Source organism: Rhinopithecus bieti, unplaced genomic scaffold (assembly GCF_001698545.2).
Source record: "Rhinopithecus bieti isolate Rb0 unplaced genomic scaffold, ASM169854v2 scaffold_35307, whole genome shotgun sequence".
In the NCBI taxonomy this organism is placed as follows: domain Eukaryota; kingdom Metazoa; phylum Chordata; class Mammalia; order Primates; family Cercopithecidae; genus Rhinopithecus; species Rhinopithecus bieti.
In genome coordinates, this window is record NW_016814940.1 from 26,042 (window position 1) to 50,920 (window position 24,879).

Below are 24,879 nucleotides of genomic sequence, written 5' to 3' on the forward strand. Positions count from 1 at the left end.
AAATGCCAAATGAGGACTTTCCTATGCCCCTCTTGCCCCAAATCCAAGATGTCCAAGACCAAATCCCTACGTAACCCCTGACTCTTTCAACATCTTCACTGAGAACCCTTTATGATTATCTAGAGCACTCAATCTAAAGATGAAAAAAATTGAGTCCTGGAGAAATAAAATGACGTGTGCAGATTCCATCAGGAAGCTAGCAGCACAAGTGAACTTGAACCAAGGCCCCCAAATTCCTGTGCTAAGGCTTTTTCTTTTATACCCCAAACTTGATCTCATCAACCCGCAGGAATGGGACACATTGACTAGAAGAGATGACCTCGCTGAGCAAAGTGTTTTGAGCTGCATTTATGCGTGCTTGATGCTTACTTCTTTTGATCAAAGTGATTTAGACTAACTGACAGCTGTTCCCTCCTCTGTAAAGTCAGCAGATCGCACTGGCACGATCATTGTCTTGGATCCTTTGTTCCACCTTCCGCGAGTCGCTAAGCATGGTGTTGTCCTTCATGATCTTCCTGATCAATCCCTTCCTTTTCACGAGCATTATCCAGGTCCTAGATTTCAATACCTTATTCCTACTTGGTGCATCAGCCTCCTAGTTGGAATACTCCAAAGATATTTTTTAAAGTCTTCATCATTTATCTATTTTTTCATTTTCTGTTTATAAACAATTGTGTTTTACATTGTTTTTCTAACTCTGTTAGTGCTGCAATCCCTCATGGCAGTATTTTGAAATGTTTTCATTACTATAAAATTATGAATATGGGCCAGGTGCGGTGGCTCACGTCTGTAATCCCAGCACTTTGGGAGGCCAAGGCGGGCAGATCATGAGGTCAGAAGATTGAGACCATCCTGGCTAACACAACGAAACCCCGTCTCTACTAAAAATAAAAAAAAATTAGCCAGGCATAGTGGTGGGCGCCTGTAGTCCCAGCTACCGGGGAGGCTGAGGCAGGAGAATAGTGTGAACCCAGGAGGTGGAGCTTGCAGTGAGCCGAGATCGTGCCACTGCACTCCTGCCTGGGCTAAAGAGTGAGACTCTGTCTCAAAAAATAAATACATAAAAATATAATGTAAATATTACATCAAGACATCTTAGCAACATACACTGGAAAATGACCTGCTTTCTGAAAGTGAACTGCTTTCTGTCTATAGATTTGCCTATTCTGGACATTTCATATAAATGAAATCACGCAATATGTGCTCTATTGCTTCTGGTGTCTTTCACCTGGCGTAAGGTTTTCAAAGTTTATTCCTTTTTCTTGTTGAATAATACTCCATTGTCTAGATATACCATATTTTGTTTATGCATTGTTGATGGTGACTTGGTTGTTTCCAATTTTTGTCTATTATAAATTATGCTACTATAAACATTCCAGTTTTTTGTGGAGATACAAATTCATTTCTCTGGGGTACACACCTAGAAGTAGAAATGCTAGGTCACATGGTAATTCTATGTTTAAAATTTTGAGGAACTGCCAAATTGTCTTCTATTTTCCATTTCCAACAGCAATGTGAAAGGTTTCCAATTTCTCCACATCCTCACCAACAGTTCTTATCTCTTTCATTTTAGCTACCCTAGAAGGTATGAAGTGATGTCTTGTGTTAGTTTCAAGTGGGTTATCGCTCTTTTGATTACTTAGTTATAAGAGTTCTTTATATATTATAGATACAACCTCTTTATCAGATACATGATTTGCAAATATTTTTCCTCCATTCTGTGAGCTGTCTTTTCATTTTCTTGATAATGTCCCTTGACAAACGTAAGTTTTTCATTTATTTCTTATTTTTGAGATGGGGTCTGGCTGTGTCACCCAGGCTGGAGTACAGTGGGATGATCACAGCTCATTGTAGCCTTGACCTCCTGGGCTCAAGCAATCCTCCCAGCTCAACCTCCCAAGCAAGTGGGCCTACAGGTGTGTGCCACCACTCCTGGATAATATTTTAAAATTTTTTTGTAGAGACAAGGTCTTTCTGTGTTGCCCAGGCTGGCCTCAAAACTCCTGTCCATGTCCGGGCACGGTGGCTCACGCCTGTAATCCCAGCACTTTGGGAGGTGGAGGTAGGCGGATCACCTGAGGTCAGGAGTTCAAGACCAGCCTGGCCAACATGGTGAAACTCCACCTCCACTACAAATACAAAAAAATTAGCCGGGTATGGTGGTGGGTGCCTGTAATCCCAGCTACTTGGGAGGCTGAGGCAGGAGAATCGCTTGAACCTGGGAGGTAGAGATTGCAGTGAGCCGAGACTGCGTCATTGTACTCCAGCCTGGCTGACAAGAGCGAAACTCTGTCTGAAACAAACTCCTGTCCTCTAGTAGTCCTCCCTCCTTGGTCCCCGCAAAGTGCTGGGATTATAGAAGAGTCACTACACTCAGCCAAGTTTTTCATTTTTAAAGAAGTCCAATTTAGTTTTTTTCCCCTCGTCACTGTGCTTCCCTTCTTTCTTACTAGACCCGCACCATTTGCCAGAGCACTGACTCCATGGAACCTGTCTTTTTCTGGACACGAAGGCATGTGGTGGCTGGAATTACGTATATAGTTCCAGCTAGTCTACTTTTTGCCAAAGCGTTTTTTCCTAACTTTGAACCCTATTATAGTCATAAAAGAGACTAACATAGAAAAAGCTAAATACTGATACCAGAATTAACCCAAAAGGAGAAAAGGCAGAAATTCTTAACGTGGTCAGAAAGCTTGCTGAAAAGAAATATTTCCAGCATTTTCACACACAAGAAAGGGAACTAAATGCTATACTTGAACTTGCCAGTTATAATGCAGTGGGTTGAATTGTGCTCCCAAAAAGATACGTTGAAGTCCTAACCCCCCCATACCTACTAAAGCGATCTTATTCGGAAATGGGGTCTTTGCCGATGTGATCAAGTTAAGATAAAGTCATGCTTAATCAGGGCGGGCCCTGATCCAATATGACTAGTGCCCCTTTTAAGAAAACAGAGACGCAAAACCAGAGAAAAATATCACGTGACGACTGAGGCAGGGATTGGAGTGATGTATCTCCAGGCCGGGGAACACCAAGGATTGCCAGCAACATGGAAAGCTAACACAGACACGGAAGACTCCCCCAGCGCGTTCAGAAGCAGCGTGGCCCTGCCAAAGCCTTGGTTTTAGACTTCTTGCTTCCAAAACGGTGAGAGAATACATTTTTGTTGTTTGTGCCAGACAGTTTGTGGTACTTTGCCATGGCAGCTCTAGGAATTGAGACAGAAGAACCTTTTATATATTGTATGATTCTACTCATATGAGGTACATAGACTTGTCAAATTCAGAGAGACAGAAAGTAGAATGGTGGTTGCCATGGGCTGAGGGGAGTGGGGAAGGTGGAGTTATTGTTTAACGGGTATGAAGTTTCAGTTTGGGAAGATGGAAAGTTCTGGAGACGGGTGGTAATGATGGCTACAGAACAGTATGAAAGTAATTAATGTCACAGACTGTACACTTAAAAATGGTCAATTTTGTTATGTATATTTCACCACAATTAACCCTCTTCTCCCCAAAAGAAAAATGTTTTTCCTAAGGAATGTGAGCTCCTTTAAATGATCAGGGCCAGAAAGGCATTTAGAATGTAACAGCGGTCATGTCACACTTTCCCATGAGCTAAAGAATTACTTCTTAAAGCCACTTCTATTCAGGCTCCAGACTAACGCCAAGCAGTCATAAAACGTCATACATACACATTACGTCATACATACACATTACAGTTTATGTACAGCCAAGCACTAACCAATGTTATTTCTGTAAACCCATGAGAATTCCTGACAACATTTGTAATTGCCCCCTTTCCTGATTTGTGTTTTCTCTTTAAAAACGTGAGCCTCTCTTTTGTTCTATGCAGCACCCAAGGCGCCTGGCAGTGTGTCCCTGTCTGTAGTCCTCAACTTCTGCACTTGAATACATTCTCTTTCAACTAGATTCTGACCTTTTTGATCATTTTGGGCAGAGAGAAACTAATACTTACAATAAACCAAAACTTCAGTTATAATTAAAATTCAACCAGAATATACCATATTAAGACTAAATTCTCGCCAGTTACTTTGTCCTTATATATAAAAATGTACACACATTCTCATGCTAAAATTTTGAATTAAGCACAAAGCAAGTAAGAGTTTACCTAAGCAGTTTAACTGTGCAAAAAGCAGGAAGATTAAAGTCACTGCAGCATTATACTATGCGGACACAGAGGCTGGCGGTGACAATCACTGCTAACCAGTAACCTCAGAGAAGCAATGAAACCAGTATTCAGTGTTTTCTGTCCCAGGCAAAACGGCTCCAAGGCCCCAAGAGTGCTTAGTTTGTTTGTCTTTTCCTCCGTGCTTAAATCACAGAAGGAAGCCAGGATATCCAAAAGAGTCGCAAGGACAGCTTAAACGGAAAACAGACACGAAAGAATCAAGCATCACTGAGAATGTCTATAACATAACTGTTATGGGCTGAATCGTGTCCTTCCCGCACTCCCAAAATAAATTCAGATGCTGAAGTACTAACGTCAAGTACCTTAGGATGTGACCTTATTTGGAGACAGAGTCTTTGCCGAGTCAATCAAGTTAAAATGCAGTCATTAGGTGGGCCCCTATGCAATATGACTGGCATCCTTGTAAGAACAGAAAATGTAGACATGAAGGAAAGACAGGTACAAAAGAAAGACAATGTGAAGACACAGGGAGAAGATGGCCATCTGCAGACAGGGAGAGGCCTGGAGCAGGTCCTTCCTCACCGCTCTCAGAAGGAACTACCTTGCTGACACCTTGGTCTTGGGATTCCAGCTTCCAAAACTGTGAGAAAATTAATTTCTGTTGTTTAAACCACCCAGCTTGCACTTTTTAATGGCAGCCCTAGCAAACTAATGGAATAACAAAATAAGAAAGGTATTTTGCTGACTGAACTCAAAGAAGGGCACTAAAAAAGATTACAGTGGAAGAAAGCATGCCTCTGCAGTGTTCTCTTTCAAACAATTACCCATTTGTCTGGAAGTGAAGCATCTTCTCTGCAAGAACAATGATAAAGAGAGGAACAGAGTCCATGCTCTTGTAGGAATTCATTAGATCAAGTCTCCTTAGCTCAAAAGCCCATTTAAAGACATCCTCATTCATCGTAAAATCCCAAGTCCCCGCAGTACCAATCAGGCCCTTGTGACTGGGTTCCCTGCCGCCTCTCTGAGCTCGTGGTTGGCTTCTCTCCCTTTCTTCAGCCCCATCAGTTTCCATAAACCCTGGAAGTTTCTGCATCAGGATTTGGCACCTGCCCTTCTCCAGATACCCCAAGGCTTCCAGATCACTGCCCACCATCTGAGTGAGGTCTTTCCCAACTCACTAACTGAATGCAGAATTAGCCTCCTCTGCAGCAGAACCAGCGCTTCCTACCAGGGCTCCCTGCATCCCAACTTTGTTTTTCTCCAAGGAACATGTGACCATCTGAAATCACCACATATTTTCTGTTGATTGTCTAACTTCCTCCCAGCCTAGTTTGGGGAATCAGAATGCAGAGGTTTGGTTTTGTTTACTGCTGTATCATTACCACTCAGTAGGTGCTCAGTAAACACTGCTGAATGGACATATTTGCACAGGCTTCCTTACAGGCTGAGCTGAGGAATCAGTGCCTCTTCATCGTCTATACCTATATTTGCTTTCTACTTGCTCCCACCTTCTGTCAGGCTCAGGGAGCAAGTCCAGGTCCAAGTCCCCAGCCCAAGCTTCCTTTGCTTCTGTGTGCTGATGAGAAACCTGAAAGCATGCTCTAATGTCTTTGGCCCAACTCTTCCCTGTTCTTTTAGCACTCTACTTCCTCTCCTTGGCAGAGACTTGAGCAGGCCTGGAGGTTTTTGTGGAATGTCTATTCTTCCAGGTGAAAGCAGTGTTGCTGCCTCTCAGCTGCAAAGCAAGACCTGCTCTGCACTCTGGATTTTACACATTCTCTACCTTTGTGCTTGCAAGGGGGAATATTCTAGCATCAGGCAAACTACAAGGGAGTTGAAAGCCATCCTCACACGTTAATCATTCTTTGGTATCCTGCCTGGGAAAGAATCTTACTTCACTGGAAGAGAAACAAACAGGAAGAAAAATATATATATATATATATATGCCACCCTCCCCGCCCCCCAACAAAACTACAACACAAGAGTGGAAAGACAGAAAAAGCTATTAGCAATCCAATGCTTAAATAAAGGAAAAAGATTTTATAATTCCTTTAAAAATGCTTAAAAAAGGAAAATAAAGGAAAAGATTAAGTAAATTATGAAACCTCAACTTAATTGGAGTCATTTAAATGACCATCAAGATTATGTTTCAAGATAGAACTATTAAATTTCAATATGTGAAAAAGAATTATGTAATCATGTTTAATTTAAAAACAGAACAGAAACATTATATACTAAATGATTCTAACCTTCTAAAAATTATGACTGCAGCTGAATAAAGTTTATACGGGAATACAGAAATACAAACAAAGGTTTTTGTTAGGATGAAATTATATTTACACTTCTCTAATACTGTAATAGTATTGTTCTAATAAATTGAAGTATTTCAATGTAAGCCAGAAAAGCTCCTATTTGCCAAAGACCTGACAGGAGGGAGAGGCCCGGGGATCAGGCCGCCCTTTCAGATGCAGAACTGAAGAAAACAAACCAGCTCTTACCTTTGTGGCTCTTCAGTTGGGGAAAACTGCTGATTGTAGTCGCTTGGATTATTTCCACTACAATTTGATACCTGATTTTTAAAAAGAGAAAAGGAAAAAAGATTTAAGAGGAAGAAAATACTATTTTCAGAAATAACTTTAGACTGTCTTTATACTAAACAAACATCACACGGGAGCTGAATCCTGCCCATGGCTCATTAAAACAATCGACAGGGACTGAGCATCTGCAATAGGCCGGGCCCCATGCCACGTGCTAGTCACTTCTGAGGCCCTCATGTAATCACCACGAGCCTCCTCACCCCACTCTGTTCTCTATACCAGAAGCATAACTGCCTGTAGAAACTCTGAGGTTATGCTCAGCCTCCCTCTCCTCCATACGCCTAAGTGAGCAGAGCCAGCTGATTCCACTTCTTAAATTTGCGCTGTCCTATAAGGTGATCACGAGCTACACGTGGCTATCCAATTAAACTAACAAACGTTTAGTTCCTCAATCACACTAGCCACATTTCAAATGATCCACAGTACCTGTGACTTGTGGACCACGCTGGGCGGTGCGAGTAGAACATTTTCTTCACGGCAGAAAGTTCCACTGGATGGTGCCGTCTTCAATCGTTCTCAAAGCTGTCCTCTCCCGGGCAGCCCCACTGCCCCACCTGAGTGCACTGCCTCATTGCTTCTCATTTAGAAGACGGTCCCCACCCAGCAGAATCAAAATATCTACACCAGGACTTGCAACAATATTTTAAAAGCTCCCCTGGCAATTCTAAGGCACACGGAGAGCTGAGAAGCATGAGATTAGAGCACCAGCTATAAATATGTGTGCCTAAGAAGACCTCCAAGTCAGGAAACATAAATAAAATTCTACATTTTAAGTGCTGAGTACAACCCTGGAGTTGTAGCTATTTTAAGCATAAACTCAATGCTTTTACAAACCCAAATTCTTAAGTGCCCTTTAATGATTACTAAGTATTGCCCTAATCAAACGGGCTTATCCTGAGTGTTTCCTAGCCCTTAATTATATGAATTAATTCATCTGCTGGTAATAAAATTATTTAACATTAATTCTTACTTTGAACACAAGCCGTGCAGTGTTCTAAGATTTAATGTTATATTTGGCTGGCTTTTAGAGCACACAATTACATACATTCTTTTGCTTTCAACTAAAACCCAGAGGAGAGACAAATTTATCTTAGTCATAGCTACTCGTGGACTCCTTACAAATTTGCATCTTATTTTTTCATCAGGGTAATATAAACATCAGTGCCGGACTCTCATGACCTCAGAGCAGGTTGTCAGGATCAGTGTTGGCATGCCAGCCAGAGATGGTGGCAGACGCTGCCGGCTGCCTGCCCAATGTCCAGTCTCCCTTCTTTCCTTGCTAAGTGACCTACAGTTTTATCAGGGAAAGTGACATACCTAGCTAAAAAGGCTAGCTTTCTCCCCAGCAGTCAGAGATGGCCAGGTGATATCATTCTAGCCTTGGAGATAGGCAAAAGTCACTGGTGAGGGATTCCAGGAAAGTGGGCTAAAAGCAGCCTCCACAGAAAAGCCCTTTCCAACTTTAAGTCCTCACCCTTCCCTCATTTTTCTGTGTAAAACAAGGATGCAATTGGCTAAAGGCACAGCAGTACCTTACAATCATGAGGGTAAAAGCCACAGGCTAGGCCGGGCACAGTGGCTCACACTTGTAATCCCAATGTTTTAGGAGGCTGAGGCAGAAGGATTGCTTGAGGCCAGGAGTTCCAGAGCCTAGGCAGTATAGTGAGATCTCATCTCTACAAAAAATTAAAAAGTTGGCTGGGAGTGGTGATGCATGCCGGTAGTCCTAGCTACTCTGGAGGATGAGGCAGAAGGATCAATTGGACCCAGGAGTTCAAAGTCACAGTGAGCTATGATTGTGCCACTGCACTCCAGCCTGGATGACAGAGCAAGACCCTGTTTCTTCAAAAAACAAAACAAACCCCAAAACAGAAAAAGGCCAGGTGTAGTGGCTCATGCTGATAATCCTAATACTTAGGGAGGCTGAGGTGGGAGGATTGCTTGAGCCCAGGAGTTTGAGACCAGCCTGGGAAACAAAGGGAGACCTTGTCTCTACTAAAAATAAAAAAAAAATTAGCTGGGCATGGTGGCGCACACCTGTAGTACCAGCTACTCAGGAGCCTGAAGCAGGATGATCACTTGAGCCTGGGTGGTTGAGGTTGCAGTGAGCTATGATCGTGTTACTGCACTCCAGCCCGGGCAACAGAGCAAGACCCTGTCTCAAAACACAAAAACAAAAACTACAAGCTAAGGATGATGCAATAAGAAGACAGGAGGAGTTCAGGGTTCCAACGACATAATGAACCATCAAAACAGCCCCCAACTACCAATCTCAGGACATGTGGCGACGTGGGGAAAATAAACACCTGCCTCATTTAAGTTGCTGCATGTCAAGTTGTCTTGTGGCCAAATGCCACTCCAACTGACAGAGAGCTTTCTGAGGAAGACTTAATGTGCTTCCACACAGCAATTCCAATTTCAAGAATTTATCATAAGGTAACAGTTTAACAAAAGAAAAAAACAAAAATAAAAACCCAGAGCCCAAACTATCATATACATGTTTGTTGCAGCAAGTTCTACAAAGAAACTCATGAAAATACTCATGGTCAATAATGAGTATGGCCAATAATGCTTTCATTAAACAAATGCTTCTTAATCTTTTCTTATGTTCTAGACAGACAGAAATGAACACCACCAATATGGTCCTTGCTTTCAGGACATATCAGATTAAACAGAAAGCATCCAGCCAGTAATACTTATAATAATAAAGACTACATGAAAATAGATGTTTATGACAGATTAATTTTTAAAATGCAAAATGGCACATACATTTATGATTGCACATATGTATCTTTGTGTATATATGAGCCAGAAGTACAAGACAAAATAGAGATGAAATGAAGGGCAGTTGTGTTAAAATGGTAGACTTATGAGTCATTTTTAACTTTTTCTAAGCTGTTTTATCTATCTACCTATGTACCTAAGCCTATTCAAGCTGAACTAACCTTCTTTCTTCTATAGTAAGGTTTCCTTACCTCTCCATTTCTCTACTAGTACCATCATCCTTCTCAAAATCATCTTAGGTACCTACACTACCAATAAACACCAGTTTCAAAGCCCTGTGGATGGTCCTTTGAATGCCTTTAAATAAGCTCCTTGCCTACTCTACCTTCAGCTACTACCATTTCAGGTTGCCTTCTTTCCTGAGTGGGTCACTGCAATGGCTAAATGGTCTGTCTCCCTGACTTCAGTCCTCTCTCCCATCCAAACCATCCTGAGTACCTGTCAACACTCACCTCACCTCCTACGGAACCACTCACCTCATCTCTCCCTTGTTCAATACCCCCTGCACCTCCCCAAATGAATAACCCCACATTCCTGCCTGCATTCCCTTCACAACTTGGCACTGGCTCTATTATCCAACAACTTCATTTTTTTTCTCCCTATGAATGTGAACCTAATTAAGCCAGGCTGGTTTCTATATTGCCCTCTCAAAACTACAGTCTCATGCTTTGTTTCCTGCTGGAAGGCAGTCTTCCTACTTGTCCACCTACCTAGATCTTACATATATTACTTCTTCCCTCAAGTCTTCCCCATCCCTATAATGCACACCAATATCTGTCTTCTCTGAAATCCTGAATTACTTCTGCTCTATAATAGTATCAATTTACTCTTTCATATTGCTGTTTTAAAGAGTCACACTTCCACAAAGAAGGCTGTGAACAAAGAAAATGGTGTGCCCAGTCATTTCAAGGCCTAATACACCTTCAAACAATGTTGACACACTTTTGAGCCTAAGAATGTAGGCCGAAAACTACATAGTTTTGTGTATAATAAAGATATACTACTTTTTTCTCCCCAACTAGATCAAGAGCCTCTTAAACACAGGAGTTGTGTCTTATATTCTCCTATAGTATATATAGCTTGGCACTAAACATATGGTAGGCACTCAATAGATATTAATGAGCTAAATTAACAAGAATCAACATTTCTAACACTTAACAGGTACAAATAATATTTTGAACAATTTATTCTTTTGATATTCTTAGTGATTCATGCTTTGGAACAAATGAGTCATTAAGGGTACCAAAGAAAATACACACCATCCGAGTAAAGAGTTAAAGATTTAACGAAACCATAAAATTATAATGTAATACCGGCTAGCATTCATAGATTGTACTGGGTACCTGTTTCGATATTTTAATTTATATTATCTCACTTAACCCTCATAATAAGGTGCTATAATTACATCCACATTACAGAGAAGGAAATTAGAATTCTATGAGATCTATACAAGGTCCCATTGCTTTTCAGTCCTAGAGACGGAATGACAATCCAAGGCTGCCTGGCTTCTAAAGCTCATGCTCCTAACCATTTTCCTGCTACTCTAAAATTCAATATAGGTTAATACTTATCTTCTCTACGGTTATTCTAAGTACATAAGTATGGCCAATGCCAGATCATCTTTCCAGCTTTACTGCCTTCTATATCCCTCCTGCATACTGTTTCTGCCAAACCAGACCAAATGTGATACCATGAACACACTCCAGGTCTTTCCTGACTCCCTTCTCATTAATATTTCTCCTTCTTCTTAACAATACTCCTGTTTCTTCCTGCATACCAACACTTCCCCTTATCTGCTGAAATCCGAGTAACTCTTATTCAACACTCCATTCATGGCCATTCCTCTCTGAAGCTTTCTTAAGATTTCTCTGCTGTAGAATAAAATATTGGCTCCTACCCACTTCCTTGGGGCTTTACACTCCACTTCCAGTCTTAGGATCTTGCTTCCTACTTAGCTACTTATAGTCACATGGGACTCTTGTGCTGGACTGCAAACACTTGACGGCAGGGGGTGGAATCCAAGGAGTGTAACCAGTTCATCTTAGTACTCACCAGACCTTCTGCACACAGCACTTTGCACATAGTGGGTATCTGAAGATGATTATTGAATTTGTTTAATTCACTGTTACTGGATATCAAGAGGAAATGATTGACTTTTTCATTCTTGTTTTTTCTCAACAAAACTATACAATATATACATCCAAACATATCCAAATGCTGGCTATGCTTGAGGACACGGGCTTCCAGAGTTACCTGGAACTCACTTGGCTTTCTTTCTCCAGAGGAGGATACGACTTTGCAAGTGTGAGTTCGGTTCAAGAATCAGGAGGGTTGGTATTTGTATACTTTCCCTTGATCAAAAGTGCACAGATTGTTGGTATATATTTTGCAAAATAATGTAAAGTCAAGTATTAGGGAGGAGGGGCATAACAAGAATTCAGCTGTTTTCCAACTCTGGCAAGATCCTACCTACAGTATCCTTTGTCCCAGTGATAAGGAAAAGCCACACAAAGATAACTGCCATCTGCTCCCCAGAGCGGCCACCTCAACTCTCTTTGGTATTTTACAACTGGCTAAATAAAAAGAGCAAGTTTGTGTTTCTGAACGTTTCCCAACAATCTCAAACTCACTGAAATGCTACACAGCAATTCAAAGTGATCACCTTAGATATTCACAGATTCGAGGCTGGGCGGGGTGGCTCATGCCTGTAATCCCAGCACTTTGCGAGGCCGAGGCGGGTAGATCACTTGAGGTCAGGAGTTCAAGACCAGCCTGGCCAACATAGTGAAACTCTGTTTTTACTAAAATACAAAAAAAAAAAAAAATTAGCCGTGCATAGTGGCCGGCGCCTGCAGTCCCAGCTACTCGGGAGGCTGAGGCAGGAGAATCACTTGAACATGGGAGGTGGAGGTTGCGGTGAGCTGAGATTGCGCCACCGCCTTCCAGCCTGTCCAGACATGCACATGCTGTAATTTCATGGGAGAGTCAAAGGCTGGCCAAACCTCAGTCTCAGGTATGCAATGTGATAAATGGTTTAAAACAGTGTTTTATAAAAATTAGCAAGATTATGGAGTAGAATACCATACATATTACAAGCGCTTATGAAAACCAAAGAATTTTATTTTATTTATATTTAGAGACGGAGTCTCACTCTGTTGCCCAAACTGGAGTGCAATGGTGCAATTTCGACTCACAGCAACTTCCACCTCCCAGGTTCAAGCGATTCTCATGTCTCAGCCTCTGGAATGCTGGGATTACAGGTGTGCGCGACCATGCCTGGCTAATTTTTGTATTTTTTGTAGAGATGAGGTTTCGCTATGTTGTCCAGGCTGGTCTTGAACTCCTGGCCTCAAGTGATCTACCCGCCGTAGCCTCCCAAAGTGCTGGGATTTCAGGCGTGAGCCACCACACCCGGCCTAAAGAATTTTATAATAATGTTTTCAGAGTTGCCACAGGCTAGGAATGTTTTTGTTAGCCGCACTTCAGTTAAAGAACGTGTGAATAAAGAAAGCCATGATGCTTTTAGTCAGTTAAGCTGAAGTTTTTTCCTATCTATGGCACTACGAAAAGGGACTGCTGGATAACTGAGAAAGTGTATCAGAGTAGTGAAGAATGTGAACGCTCACACTGGATGGCCTGTGTTCAAATCCTGTTTCTAACACACACTGTGTCATCCTGGGAAGATGATTTAAGCTTTCTAAACTAAAGCACTGTCATTTATAAAAAAGAGTAACAGTAAGTTCTCCTCAAAGGGTTGTTACACACATTAAATTAGATAATACCCTTAAAAATCTTAAAACACAGCCTGCCCCGCAGTGAGAGTTCAATGTTCATTATTATTCTTCCTTAACACAGTTACTGAGTCTTTAGATATGTACTATCTGGGGAAATGGTATGTGTATATGTTTGTTAAATATGTACAAATTTGAAGCAGCCTTACTTTTTCCTGATTACAGAAGCATTTTAGTCCAATCAACCTGAGACCACCAGAATCACTCTAGTCCAGCAAACTCAGGTCAGTTGACCGCCACAAAGAGCAAGAGACAGTGTAGCAGTGGAACCTGTGGGGCGTCTCTCCAAACGAGGGAAAACATAACATTACTATGGGATTCTAGGGAACAGTGGAGTGAAGGTGAAGTTTAAATGAAGCAGCATTTTGATAGGCTCAAGGCAGGGCTGTGTAAAGGGGTCAACGTTGGGTGGATCCAGGGTCTCTTTTCCTGAAGGCTGTGAGATAGATATACTGAGTCCAGAAACCCCATAACTGCAGCTCTGCATCTGGGTGGTGAATCGAAGCTGCTTCTTTGTGTCAAGCTGACTTAGATCATCCAGGCAAAAGTAGAATCTGTCATTCTTACTGATATAATTTCAAACAGGAACTGGCAGTTTAAGATTTTTGAAAACAAAGTTTCTCAGTGAATACGAAAGCACAAAGAAGGGGATCATTATGACATTTTACTGCCATGGCAGGTACTTAGGGGAAATATTGTTTCCTGTTTACTTTGTAGGTGGCTTTAGTGTCTGTTATACCAGTCCGATAAATGGCTGGGCAGATGTTACTTTCTCAGTCTGCACCAGTTTTTACTTTCTCTAAAGTAGCATATGTTCATTGAAGAAAATGAGAAAATACACAAAGCACAACATTCAAAGTTAACCGCTATTAACATTTGGACTATCTTTATAATCTTTTTCTATGCAAACATAATTTTTTTGTTTTATAAAACTAGGTTTATGCTATGCATATTGCCTTAGAGCCTTTTTTATTTACTAATTTATAATTAATATTTTCCACCACAATTAAATATTCTAATGCTACACCATGACCAATATATGGTATTCCATTGTATAGATACACCAAAAATCTTTTTAACCAAACCCTTTTTGTTAGGCATTTTGGTTATTATAAGCTTTTCTCTATTTAAATAAAATTGCAGCCTGGCGTGGTGGCTCACATCTGTAATTCCAACACTTTGGGAGGCCAAGGTTGGTGGATAGTTTGAGGCCAGAAGTTTGAGACCCAGCCTGGGCAACACAATGATACCTCATCTCCACAGAAAATGCAAAAATTATCCCGGCACAGTGGCCTCCCTCCCTTACCCAGGATCCCATAGATAATAAACAACAGCCATATTTAAGACCAGCCTGGCCAATATGGTGAAATCCTGTCTCTACCAAAATACAAAAATTAGCCTGGCGTGGTGGGGCATGCCTGTAGTCCCAGCTACTCGGGAGGCTGAGGCAGAAAAATCGTTTGAACCCAGGAGGTGGAGGCTGCAGTGAGCTGAGATCGCACCACTGTATTCCAGCCTGGGTGACAGAGCGAGACTCTGTGTCCAAAAGAAAAAGACCGCCAGTGTATACCCTCTGTCATCTTTTTTCCTTGCCTTCATCCTGCTTGCTGGAATTAGGATACGGTGGGTGAAATTCTAGAATCCACCCCGGACCATGAAAACTCTGGATGGCAGAGCAGTGAGCTGGAAGGAGACTGGGTCCTTGAGAAGGAAGGAGTCCCCATACCACAAGTCCTGGGCTGCCTGCTTTACTATTCAGCCTTAACAAAGAAGGAAACTCTGCCATTGGCAACAATGTGGATGAACCTGGAGGACACTGTGCTAAAAAAAAATAAGCCAAATACTGCATCGTCTCACATACATGTAGAATCTGAAACAGTCCAACTCCTAAAAGCAGAGAGTAGAATGGTGGTTACCAGGGGCTGAAGGTGGTAGGGAGACTGGAAGATGCTGGTTAAATGGTACAAAGGTGAGTAACTCCTGGAGAGCTAACACACAGCATGGTGACTACAGTTGGTAATACCATATGATATACTTGAAATCTGCTAAGAGTTGATCCTAGGTGTTCTCACCACACACACAAAAAGGTAACCATGTGAGGTAATTGATATGTTAATTAGCTTGATTGCGGTAATTACTCCACAATGTGTACATACATCAAATATCAGCCAGGCATGGTGGCACACCCCTGTAATCCCAGCACTTTGGGAGGCTGAGGCAGGAGGGAGGATCCCTTGAGCCCAGAAGGTCAAGGCTGCAGTGAGCTGTGATTGCACCACTGCACTCCAGCCTGGGTGACAGCGAGAACCTATCTCTAAATAAATATATGACGCTGTACACCTTAAATATACAGAATTTTTATTGGTCACATGTACCTCAATCAATCTGGGGAAAAAGCTGCTATACTTTGGATGCCATCATTATTTGGGAGGTTTCTGGTAACCTTCAGCTGAATTGGATCCTAACTACTTTAAGTACCTCCAATCTATTCATGGGTTGAAGCCAGTGGCTCTCAACCAGGAGCAGCTTTTCCCCCTAAGACACTTGGCAATGTCTGGAAGCATTTTTGTTTGTCGCAACTGTAGGGGTACAGCAGAATACTGCTGGCATTCAGTGGGTAGGGGCAAGGCACACTGCTAAAAATTCTACAATAAACAGAACAACCTCCCACAATAAAGAATTATCTAGCCCCAAATGTCAATTTTACCAAGACTGAGAAACCTTAGGTTAAAAATGTCTCTCAGAAAGGTCAGTGAGAAAACACCCTTTGTTCATTGCAATAAACGTGGTAAAAAAAAATGAGGTGTCCATTTCAGTCAATATTCTCCTCAACAGAGTTTCCATGTATCTCAAATAGTACAACCAGTTTTCAAATAATTAGAGTGCAGTGAATTACACAACAGGATGTCTAGTCAAGACTTCAGACGGGAAGCAGGTGCAAGAATACTCCATTTACAAGAGAATCTCAATACCAGCTGCATGTTACAATCACCCGGGGCGCTTTTAAAAAATCCTGATGCCCGGATTCCCCTCCAGACCACTTAGATAAAACTTCCCAGGGGTGAAGCCGAGGCACCTACCTGTGGAAAAGCAAACCATTTTCATTAGCACACAGTTTACAATGCACTGCAGGATTACACAACGCAGGCAGCACCGGATGCTTTCCTGGGCCACAAGCCACCCACGCCTTTATAAGAGGTTCTGAAAGGACAGACCTTTAATTTCTACTGTAATGGTTGCTTTGACCCCACTTTATCTTCAAAACAAGGGAACACTCAGTCTTTTCTCTAGTATAATGGCAATTGTGAGTTTCACTAATAGATGCACCTTCATTCTGAGCTCTGGTTTGCCTTCCTTGACTGTGGCATCCCTCACCACCCGCACTAACCATGGGAAACCTATCCAGCTGCCCTTTAATATCCTGAACCAGGATGGCATTCACATTTTTGGCTCTTGTGCTGTTAGCAGAGTCGGTCACTGCTCCTACCAGAAAACAATGGAAAATTCAAAATATCACACAAGTATAACCACCACATCTTCACTTCAACATCCTGCATCCAGAAAAGAAGAAAAAGAAAAGCTACAAAAGCTAGTGGGATATACAACTTACTTTTTTAAAAGGTCTCAGTGGTTCTAACATACAGTCAAGGTTAAAACCACTAAGTTAGTATATTTGAAAGATGCATTTCTAATTCTACTGTGAAAGCACTTCATGCTGATTCAGAAAATAACCAAACTATTCCAGGACTACAAATATCACCTGCAAGGTTTTTTGTGTTTGTTTTTAGTGCATTCTGCCCTAACAGAGTTGAAGGACTTTATTTCCTTTAGAAAATACGCATCTCTCAAATATGTAAAAAATAAAAGTGGATAGGTACATCAACTGCTTAGTCTAAATAAAACACATTACCTGCCTTAGGCAGCCTATCCCAAAATTGTACTGAGAGCAATCTGAAGATAGTAACATAAAACACCAATAAAGTCAGATAGCAGAGTACTATAATTGTACCAGAAAAACAACAGAACAGCTCAGTCTATGAATTAAGAAAACAGCTCCAGTCGGGCATGGTGGCTCACACCTGTAATCACAGCACTTTGGGAGACTGAGGCGGGCAGATCACTTGAAGCCAGGAGTTCGAGACCAGCCTGGCCAATATGGCAAAAACTAGTCAGGTGTGGTGGCGTGTGCCTGTAGTCCAGCTACTTGGGAGGCTGAGGTGGGAGGATCGCTTAAACCCATGAGGCAGAGGTTGCAGTGAGCTGAGATCCCTCGTAAAAGGATCCAACCTAATTAAATCTGAGAATGGATTCCTTTTGCCTCTAACAGACTAGTCACCTGACAAGCTCGATTATTTAATCCAAATACCTCCAAGTGCCCTTCCCACTGACTCTGCAAACTCTGCTGGAAATGCAAAGCCTAGTAATAAGGTGGAAGACAGAGGAACATACAACACACAGAACGGGGATAGTGCCCAAAAGGAATGCGCCTTCCTGGTGCCTGTGTCCCGTCACTCCTTGGTGGCGGTGGGTACACCGTGGCAGGAGGCCATACTAGAAAGAGGTTAGGAACTGCCACATTTTATTTCACTCTCACTTATCAACAGTCACTGACAATGTCACTGAAGATGCTCAACGGTCACTCAAAAGGCATCCTTTAAATGTCAGACGATCCAGCTTGCCCATGGACTGGTGAAAGGATGAACCAAACGTGCTATATTCACACCATGGAATATTATTCAGCCAAAAAAAGGAATGCAGCATTGATACGTTATACAATGCAAATGAACCTTGAAAACACAATGAGTGAAAGCAACCAGACACAAAAGGCCACATACTACATGATTCCATTTATATGAAATGTCCAGACTAGGCGAATCCGTAGAGACAGAAAGCAGACTGGTGGCTGCCAAGGGCTGCAGGGAGGGAAGGAATGGGGAGTGACTGCTAGTGGGCACAGGGTTTCTTTTTAGGGTGATGAAAATATTCTGAAATTACAAAGTAGTGACAGTCACAGAGTCTTTGAATACACTAAAACCACTGAACTGTACACTTAAAGGTGGTGAATTCTATGGTATGTGAATCATATCTCATGTTTTTAAAGGCATTCTTCAGTTTAGCACTTCTACTGCCTCTTAAGTCCCTCAGTGCTCAAGACCAAAGGGCCTGCTTCTCAGGGCACCTAGGGTGCTATCCCTTTAATCTTGCCCTATTTATGATGTCAAGAGGAAGTCATCTTTGAGAAAGAGTTAAGGGAAAGGAAAAACGTAAAATCAGAACTTCAGTGTAATCTTCCATCAATCAAGTTAAGGCAATCCATGATGTTCCTACTGCAACAGAAGTAAGCTGTTCAGGCCGGGCGCAGTGGCTCAAGCCTGTAATCCCAGCACTTTGGGAGGCCGAGACGGGCGGATCACGAGGTCAGGAGATCGAGACCATCCTGGCTAACACGGTGAAACCCCGTCTCTACTAAAACACAAAACTAGCCGGGCGAGGTGGTGGGCGCCTGTAGTCCCAGCTACTCAGGAGGCTGAGGCAGGAAAATGGCGTAAACCCGGGAGGCGGAAATTGCAGTGAGCTGAGATCCGGCCACTGCACTCCAGCCTGGGTGACAGAGCGAGACTCCGCCTCAAAAAAACAAAAAAACAAAAACAGAAGTAAGCTGTTCAATCATCCTGGAGCAGTGTACACCATAGTTTTACTGTTTTTCATTGTAGAGATGGGGTTTTGCCATGTTCCCTGGGCTGGTCTTGAACTGCCAGGCTCAAGCAATCTGCCCTCCTCAGCTTCCCAAAGTGCTAGGATTTTTTTTTTTTTTTTTTTTGAGCTACTTCTTTATCTACCAGATGATGAACTGTATATAGTATTTAAATAGTTCTGAATCTTTGGCTGGTACATTTTGAAGAAGATAAACCATTCATTTTATCAAGATTCATTCATCTTACAATACAGGAACTGTGTTAAGATGCAAAATAACAGATGGTGCTAGAGAACCAGTAGTGGATTATTCAAAATAATTAGTTCTGATTTTAAAAAATCAGGAGCTCGCCTGTAGTCCCAACTACTTGGAAGGCTGAGGGAGGAGGACTGTTTGAGCCTAAGAGTTTGTCCAGCATGGGCAACACCACAGGACCTTGTCTCTTAAAAAAAAAAAAAAAAATCTCATGCCTTTCTGTTTCCTCCATTAACTATTAAATACATCCCTATGTGCAGTGCTGGAATCTTCAGTTTGGCACACAAAATAGAACACTCACCCATAAGTCTGTAAGAACAAGGAATACCAATTCTCTTAATTTGCCACTGTTGACTCTCGATAGTTATCTTAAACTCGCTTGAGGTTACCAAATAGTCCACATCTGCCTTTACTGTGGAAAGACTATTTGGTCAAAGAAAATGCTCAGGAATTCAATGAAGCCACAAATTATCAACATGAATTATCTGTTTGTAAACAATGTCTTAGGAAGAAATTACAATGTTGTGGGGCATAGTCATCATGCTACCTTGTCACACCAGGCACAGCAAATAAAAGACTCAGACATAAATAAAACAAATCTATAAAGAATATCATGTAGCCTATTCAAAATTATGCATGGCAAGAGAAACATAAAATCTCCAAATATTGTATCAGATATATATTATGCCCAAAATTAAATTACTTGTAAACAAATCCGTTTACATTGAACCCATCATTATGTATTTGAGGTATATATTTGTGAATTGAACCCGTCATTATGTATTTGAGGTATATATTTGTAAAGTGAACCCGTCATTATGTATTTGAGGTATATATTTGTGAAGTGAACCCGTCATTATGTATTTGAGGTATATATTTGTAAAGTGAACCTGTCATTATGTATTTGAGGTATATATTTGTGAATTGAACCCGTCATTATGTATTTGAGGTATATATTTGTGAAGTGAACCCGTCATTATGTATTTGTGACACCTAGATTAAGACATGACACCATGTATAAGAACACAGTGGCATCTACACGGTATGTCTCCTTCGATGGTGTTTTATTCGAATCAGAAAATTAAACAGCATGAGTCATCTTAACATTAACCCTAGTTCACAAGTGAATGTCACAAGTTTAAAAACCTCAACTAATTCAAACACCCAATTTCAACCAATATTTTACTTTTCCATGAGGGATTTACCAAAACTATTAATGAAAAACAAAATGAACATATAAGAGTTTTCTTTCTTTCCCATGTATTATCATTTGGGAACATTAAAAAGAAGGGTAGAGAAACAGAAGTCTAGAAAATTTACAAACTAGATAATACTATATAATCACACTAAATGTGTATATACTGTTAAAAAAAAAACACAAAAATAAACACTCACCCCTAAAATGTCTCAGGTATAACAAGGGACATTGCGCTCCCCTATAAAGATACTCCTATGGTATTTTCAAATGTGTTTTCTCAAAATAATTAATCTAGAACCTCTTATTCTCAAACCCAAGCCTCTGTACTGTCCAAGACAAACAAAAACCAACACAACGTTCTACTCTGTAATTTAAAAACACATCATCTCCTTCTGATGTCCTTCCAGGTCCTTCCAAAGCTTTTCTAAGGTAGTCATCTGAGCAGCTAAGCAGGTACTCCTGACATCTGAAGAGCTTTCAATCTATTATAGCCTTATTACAGCTGACTCTTGAAAAACATAGGTTTGAACTGCATGAGTCCACTTACAAAGGATTTTGTTCTGCCTCTGCCACCTGAGACAGCAAGACAAATCCCTCCTTATTCTCCCCCTCCTCAGCGAACTTCCATGTGAAGAGATGAGGATGAAGACCTTTATGATGATCTGCTTCCACTTATTGCATAGTAAATATATTTTCTCTTTCTGATTTTCATAATATTTTCTTTTCTCTAGCTTACATCATTGTAAGAATACAATATATAATACATATAACATACAAGATAGGTGCTAATAACTGTTTATGTTATTGGTAAGACTTTGGTCAACAGTAAGGTATTTAGTAGTTAAGTATTTGGAGAGTCATTTTTTCTTTTTTCTTTTTATTGTTTTTATTGTTTTTTGAGACGGAGTCTCGCTCTCTCACCCAGGCTGGAGTGCAGTGGCATGATCTCAGCTCACAGCAACCTCCACCTCCCAGGTTCAAGTGATTCTTATACATCAGCCTCCTGAGTAGCTGGAACTACAGGCATGTGCCACCACACCTAGCTGATTTTTGTATTTTTAGTAGACGGGGTTTCACCGTGTTGGCCAGGCTGGTCTTGAACTCCTGACCTCAAGTGATCCGCCCACCTTGGCCTCCCAAAGTGCTGGGATTACAGGTGTGAGCCACTGTGCTAGGCCCAAGTCAAATGTTATATGTGATTTCTGACTGGGGTGGGGCGGTGGGGAGTGTGGGTGCCCCCAACTCCCAAATTGTTCAAGAGTCAACTGTATTTGAAAAACCTAATACTTTGGAAAAAAGTCATTCTAAGTACACTGTTAAGGAGATGCTGGATAAATTTAGCTGTCACCAAATAGTAAGATTTATAGACTTGTTTTATTTCTGCTTCCCTGCCTACTACTTTTTTTTTTTTTAACCTAACTAGGCAGTGGATGATAATCAGTAGCTGTTGCTGTGCTATAACTGAAGACCAAATACCTTAGCTGCTTCAAGAACTCCACATCAGAGTTGCTGTTAATGAGCTTGATGAAGTCCTCATAAGAGGGGGCATAGGTGTAGGCTCTCTTGTGATGCTCATTCACTTGCTCTCTGTACTCCAGCTGGGCAAGCAGCATTTGGTTAATGTAGTCTGGATTACTCAGTAACTCCACTACCGGCTTCAAGACTACAGGAAGAAGAAGAAATCGCTACTGAGAAAGGTATTCTTCTTTAAGGGAACTGTTTATATATCACATAACTGAAACCACATTTGGAAAACATTCTCCAAGTAGCCAAACAGAGGACTATCTATATAATACAATAAACAATTCAAAAATGTATACACATGCACACATACCGCTGCCTATCCCTCCAAATATTTTATCATCTGTGGCTATAATCAAGCCGTCACTTTAATAAATAAGTGAAATGTAAAGGAATAATGAAGTCATTTGGAACTCAAGTTGCTAACAAAACTATCAAAATTAAAGCTGGGCACAATGGCTCACACCTGTAATCCCAACACTTTGGGAGGTTGAGACTGGTGGATCACTTGAGGTCAGGAGTTTGAGACCAGCCTGGCTAACACGGTGAAACCCTGTCTCTACTAAAAATACAAAAATTAGCCAGGCATGGTGGCACACGTCTGTAATCCCAGCTACTCAGGTGGCTGAGACAGGAGAATCGCTTGAATCCAGGAGGCGGAGGTTGCAGTGAGCCAAGATCGCGCCACTGCACTCCAGCCTTGGCAACAGAGTGAGACTCCGTCTCAAGAAACAAACAAATAAAAAAAACTAAAAAAATTAGGTATACTGATTTTCTTCTTTTATTTATTTTGTAAGTCTCAATATGTTTTGACAAGCTTAGTCTGCCAAAGGATGCAAGTCAACATTCTCCCCAAGTGGTTAAAACAGACCTTAGAGAGGAAGTTAAAAAGTCAATGACACTATTACAAAGCCATCCTTTACCTTTAGATTTGAAACTTCCTTTTTGCTCTGTGGTTGGTTATAATAGCTGATGGGCACAGCTGGCTTATCCTGATATAGTAAATGAGATAATCACTGCATCTCAAATGCAATGCTATTTGTCTGAGACTGAGATGAGGGAAAGTTTCTCTTATCCTGACTAAGCATTTCCTTGGATATAGTTAACTTTTTTCCAGTAATCACATTATATTGTGCTACAGTTCCTTTTTATTTATTCCAAGTTCACAAAATTATGTACAGTCATGCACCACATAATGACATTCTGGTCAACAACAGACCGAATATATGACAGTGGCCCCCATAAGATTATAATGAAGCTGAAAATTTTCTACCATTTAATGATGTCAAGCTGGTGTGAACAAACCTACTGCACTGCCAATAGTATAAAAATACAGCATATACAATTATGTACAGTACATAATACTTGATAATGATGATAAATGACTATAATTACAAAAGAGTAAAAAAGTTAAAAAAATTAATAGTTCATAAAGTAAAAAAAGTTATAGTAAGCTAAGGTTAATTTATTGAAGAAAATAAAATTTTAAATAAATTCAGTGTAGCCTAAGTGTACAGTGTTTATGAAGTCTGCAGTGGTGCACAGTCATGTCCTAGGCCTTCACAGTCACTCCCCACTCACTCGGACTCACTCAGAGCAACGTCCAGTCCTGCAAGCTCCATTCATGGTAAGTGTCCTATATAGGTGTACTATTTTTTATCTTGTATACCGTATTTTTACTGTATCTTTTCTATATTTAGATACACAAATATCATTGTGTTACAATGCCTACAGTATTCAGTAGAGTAATACGGTGTACAGGTTTACAGTCTAGGGGCAATAGGCTACACCATATTGCATCCGTGTGTAGTGGGCTATCCCATGTAGGTGTGTAAGTACGCTCTATGATATTTGCACAATGACATTGTCTAATGACACATTTCTTGGGACACATCCCTGTTGTTAAACAATGCATTACTGTATAGGCATTACCAAAAAATCATATAGCAAAGCTATTTTAAGTAAATATACTAATCAGAATTTGACTGTGGTCAAGCATGGTTGCTCACACCTGTAATCTCAGCACTTTGGGAGGCCTAAGTGGGAGGATCACTTGAACCCAGGAGTTCAAGACTTGCCTGGGCAACATAGTAAGACCCCCACCTCTATTTAAAAAAAAAAAAGAATTTGAATACACACACACACACACATACGTAATATATAAACATACACACTATGGATATTATATAGCTATTATACACACACACACACACGCATACTTTCATTAATGTACATATTATTGGCCTAGATAACTCAAAAGCTATCACAAATGAACGCTTCCTTGTGGAGAGCATAAGAACTGGTTTTCTGTGTCAAAATATACAACATAATGGACTGTGTATTTGGCAATATGTCATATTAAAAATGTAAGTTTATCCTGTGTGGCCAAATACTTTGAGAGACATAGCAACAAAATTTTGAAAATACTTCAAATCCTGTACGTTCAACAGTAAACAAGGTCTGCATAGGTGTTATACAAATTATTTTCACATTACTATGTAGCACATTAGTTTGCGCACTTATTGAATTAGTAAAATCAACTGTACAAGTCTACCTTTTGTTGTGAGAATTTCTGCAAGCATTATACGTAAGCTGAGAGACTGCACATCCTTTGAGGGGAGGAGACAAAACACCAGAACCCGAGAACATGTTTGTAGAAATCTTACTTCATCATCTGAGTTCCGCAAGCATGTGTGCAACACAAAAGGCCTTGGCTGTTCTTCATGTCTAAACAAAGAGAGTGAAAAAGAAGGAGAGAAATTTCTAGAAACAATTCAATTATGTACTATTAGGTAAAAAATATTTCAAATGGGAAACACACTGGTTATGGTAACTCTGCCATCTGCTCAACAATCAAATTTCCTCGACCATCAACTAACCTGGAAAACTTTT

At 40.9% G+C, this 24,879-nt stretch overlaps 1 protein-coding gene across 3 annotated transcripts in view; it reads right to left on the minus strand.

The window, feature by feature from the left end:
• LOC108515619 (sorting nexin-25-like) overlaps nt 1-24,879 on the minus strand; it is a 107,121-nt gene that overhangs the window by 23,106 nt on the left and 59,136 nt on the right. For all 3 annotated transcript variants that reach the window (XM_017852658.1, XM_017852657.1, XM_017852659.1), the window contains exons 4-6: nt 24,542-24,714; nt 21,943-22,129; nt 6,645-6,715 (exon numbers count right to left, since the gene is read on the minus strand). In XM_017852658.1, coding sequence (XP_017708147.1) covers nt 6,645-6,715; nt 21,943-22,129; nt 24,542-24,714 — 431 coding nt within the window. The remainder of the gene's footprint in view (nt 1-6,644; nt 6,716-21,942; nt 22,130-24,541; nt 24,715-24,879) is intronic.